The sequence below is a fragment of the Rutidosis leptorrhynchoides genome, chromosome 6, assembly GCF_046630445.1.
Source record: "Rutidosis leptorrhynchoides isolate AG116_Rl617_1_P2 chromosome 6, CSIRO_AGI_Rlap_v1, whole genome shotgun sequence".
Lineage (NCBI taxonomy): Eukaryota > Viridiplantae > Streptophyta > Magnoliopsida > Asterales > Asteraceae > Rutidosis > Rutidosis leptorrhynchoides.
This window is the reverse complement of record NC_092338.1, coordinates 369,945,001-369,948,437: the sequence shown is the minus strand read 5'-3', so window position 1 is coordinate 369,948,437 and position 3,437 is coordinate 369,945,001. Positions and strand designations below refer to the sequence as shown.

General features: G+C 28.2%; 2 protein-coding genes across 2 annotated transcripts; both read right to left on the bottom strand.

Moving 5' to 3' along the window:
* Positions 1 to 209: 209 nt before the first annotated feature.
* Positions 210 to 644, bottom strand: LOC139854890 (putative F-box protein At1g67623). Its single transcript, XM_071844163.1, has one exon. The coding sequence runs from the start codon at positions 642 to 644 to the stop codon at positions 210 to 212; it is 435 nt and encodes a 144-aa protein (XP_071700264.1).
* Positions 645 to 2,007: 1,363 nt separating this feature from the next.
* Positions 2,008 to 2,346, bottom strand: LOC139854889 (putative F-box protein At1g67623). Its single transcript, XM_071844162.1, has one exon. It carries the CDS (start codon positions 2,344 to 2,346, stop codon positions 2,008 to 2,010), a length of 339 nt encoding a protein of 112 aa, XP_071700263.1.
* Between the last annotated feature and the right edge of the window lie 1,091 nt (positions 2,347 to 3,437).

Here is a 3,437-nt window from a genome sequence, read left to right as displayed (position 1 = left end):
ATATATATATATATATATAGCGTTAAACTCAGCTAGCTCCCTGTAGAACGAACCGGACTTACTAAAAACTACACTACTCTACGATTAGGTACACTGCCTATAAGTATTGTAGCAAGGTTTAGGTATATCCATTCTATAAATAAATAAATAACTTGTGTAAAATTGTATCGTATTTAATATTATTTCGTAATAAAATATAATAGTATTTCTTATACCATCGTGCACACATCAACATGCTTTGCTTCTATTTGGTGAGAGGCAAACATGATCAAACCATAAACATAAACCGCCTCTATAATTTGGCTGTTCGCAGCTTCTTCTAAAAGACGAAGCCCTAACTCGGTGTAAGATTTATCAAAATAATTTATCAAACCCATGCGAAAAATCGCATTAGGGTTTCCAAAAAAATAACAACGTTCGATAATATGATCCATCTTAGGTTTTCTCCAAGGTACGAGATCCCACCTATATAAGGATATCCTTTTACAAACCAAAGGATAGTCGGAAAGATTTAAAAAGCTTTTACAAACCAACTTGAGTATGAACTGCTGCTTGGATGATTCCTGACCAACTCGAGATAAAATTTCTACAAGCATATCTTGTGGAAGAGTTTCGAGTATGTTCGCTTGAGTTACTTCTTCCATTATTGTATTCTTTAAAAAATAAAAAAGGTTTTTTTAAGTTTTTGTGTTTGGTGTACTTGAGAGAAGACTGTATTTGAGAAAATACTCAACATTTTGTCTGGCATCTTAACCTTTAAAGGAGATTTTTGGTGATACTGATTCGACGTGCATTAAATGCGCTCATTTTATTTTATTTAAAGATAAAATATTTGCCAATATTACGAAATATTTGCCACTTAAGGTGAATAATTTTTGAAATCTCATATTAGCCCACTTAAGGTGAAATTTTTTTTTAATGTCTAAAAGTAACATATTTAAGTGAGTAAATATGTAATTTTAAAGGTTAAGAGGGTATCTATGATAAAAAGTTAAAAATCCTATGAGATATACGTATATAGATTGAAATCTAATTTTTGAATTTAAATTTCAAGATAATAATGAGAATGGTTAGATTACAACCTTTGTATTTTGCTTCTTCTCACTTGTTCTAGTGACACCTATAATAATATGATGTCAAAAAAATTGAAGTGTTAAAAAATATGTGTCAAAAAATTGAAGTGTCAAAAAATATGGTGTCAAAAAAATATGAAGTATTAACTTTTTGACACTTCTAAAGTGTCAAAAAGTTTTCTTTTGGCAATTTTAAGTGTCAAAAAAAGAGAATTTTTATGTAGTGAGTTAATAAGATTAATAATGTGCATTTAAAAAAAATAATGAGAATGATTTTTTTTATAAATTTCAAGATAATAATGAGAGTGGTTATCTAGTGACTAAATCCAACAAAAAAAGAAATGTTTTGTATGTGTTGTAACTTGTAATTTACTTTATAGATAACAGTAAGTTATCTACTATCATGGCCTATTATGCAAGTAATGCTGACCTATTATGTAGGTAATAATCTAAACTCATGATTATTTTACTTTCCACTCACTATTGTATATTACAGTATTACTTAACATATATTAAAAAAATACAGTAACATCACAAACGTACTAGTACTCCATAATTAATATATAACATCGCAAATGGAAATAAACTGATATATGATAATAGACATAATTACTAATATTTACATTAACTGATGAGTAAAATTTACACAAAATCTAAAATATAGAAAACATAAAATACTAACAAATCTAGTTAAACCCAAATCGTTCAGCAAAAACACACAACTCATAGGACCAAAAACAAGATATGCATTCTGGTTTAGTCAATATAATTTCCCACCCATGGTCAAGTGGAAAATAGCCATTGTGGACCTTGATAGTGCAGCACATTGCGACGTTATCAAAAGGATGGTGGTTAAATAATACCCAACAGCATCGCAACAAATCAAAAACCTTGGCTCTCACCTCAACCACCAAATCCAGCACCGGTGGAAATGTTAAGCTTTTTCTAATAAATGAAGCCCTACATCGGGGTATTTAGAATCAAAATAAGCCCTCAAACCATAGCGAAAAATCACATTAGGGTTTCCAAAATACATATAAGAAATGAAAATATCTGCCAACATATGGTTTCCCCAAGGTGAGATACACCACTCATCAAAGGAAAGCCTTTTATAAACCAAAGCATCATCAGAAAGCTTCCCAAATGCTTTGCAAACCAACTTCACCATGAACAATTGAGCGGATGAATTCTGACCAACTCTAGACAAGATTTCCACAAGCATATGTTGTGGAACATCTTCTAGAATGTTCGCATGTCTAACCCTAACATCCATTTATTTTTGTATTTTGTTTAAAAGATATTGTAAGAGAGATGAAAATTGTGCTTAGATTTATAGAAGAAGATGATGATGATGATGATGATGATGATGGGAAATAACAAGATACAAAAGGCAACTTGTCGTCTGCCCACATCCTTTTAAAGTTGATTTTTGGTATACTCAACCCAAAAGTTCCACGTGTGCACTTAATGATGATTTAGAGTATAAATAAAATTAAAATATATAGTATATATATATACATCTAATCTTCTAATTTTTATTAATCATGCCGATGTCATAATCTTCTAATTAAAATTAAAATTTCATTTTTTAAAATTAAAAATGATCCTAAATTAATGGAGCTTTTTTCGTAATTAATAGATTATCAATTCAAAGATGCAAATAAGAAAATTAAATCAGCAGATTTGAGTTTAATAAATAAAGACTTTTAAAAAAATGGAATACGGGAATAAATATATAAATATACTAGATGCAGATTTCCTAAAATCTATTTCAAATTTATCTCATGTTGACTAATAAGTAAGTTTTTGATAATTATTTAAGAAATTACAAATTAAATTTTACAACAACAACAGAAGAAAATTTATAGTTATATCAATTTCGATTTAAATCCTTCCCTTACTAAAATACTTATTGATTTCCTAAAATCTGGATTTTAGTTCGCTTTTATATTAACATATTATTATTTGAAATTTTGACAAAATCTGCAATATTCATCAATTTCTTATATAGGACTTATATAAAATGCATCCTCATTCATTTGTTAACTAAATATACGAAGGATTTTAAACATAGTTGGATCAAATAAACATAGTTGAGATAGGTTTTTTTTATCATATACTATCAGCTTATTAATTTTTGAAATCTAAGGTGAATAAAGAAAATCAAAATGATTTATAAAATAATAAAAATAATCAAACGGGTGTGCATGTGGTGTTGTTTAATTTCAAAATCACGTTTTGGTGTTACAAAAACGTACTTAATCTATCTATCTACATCTATCTATATCTATATAATCTAATAAACCTCTAAAATGATGATGTCATCATTAAGCTAAATTACCCTTTATTTTTCATATTGATGAT

What these genes read in the sequence shown, in the direction of transcription:
- LOC139854890 (XM_071844163.1), bottom strand. Translation starts at nt 644, where the DNA reads ATGGAAGAAGTAACTCAAGCGAACATACTCGAAACTCTTCCACAAGAT.
- LOC139854889 (XM_071844162.1), bottom strand. Translation starts at nt 2,346, where the DNA reads ATGGATGTTAGGGTTAGACATGCGAACATTCTAGAAGATGTTCCACAA.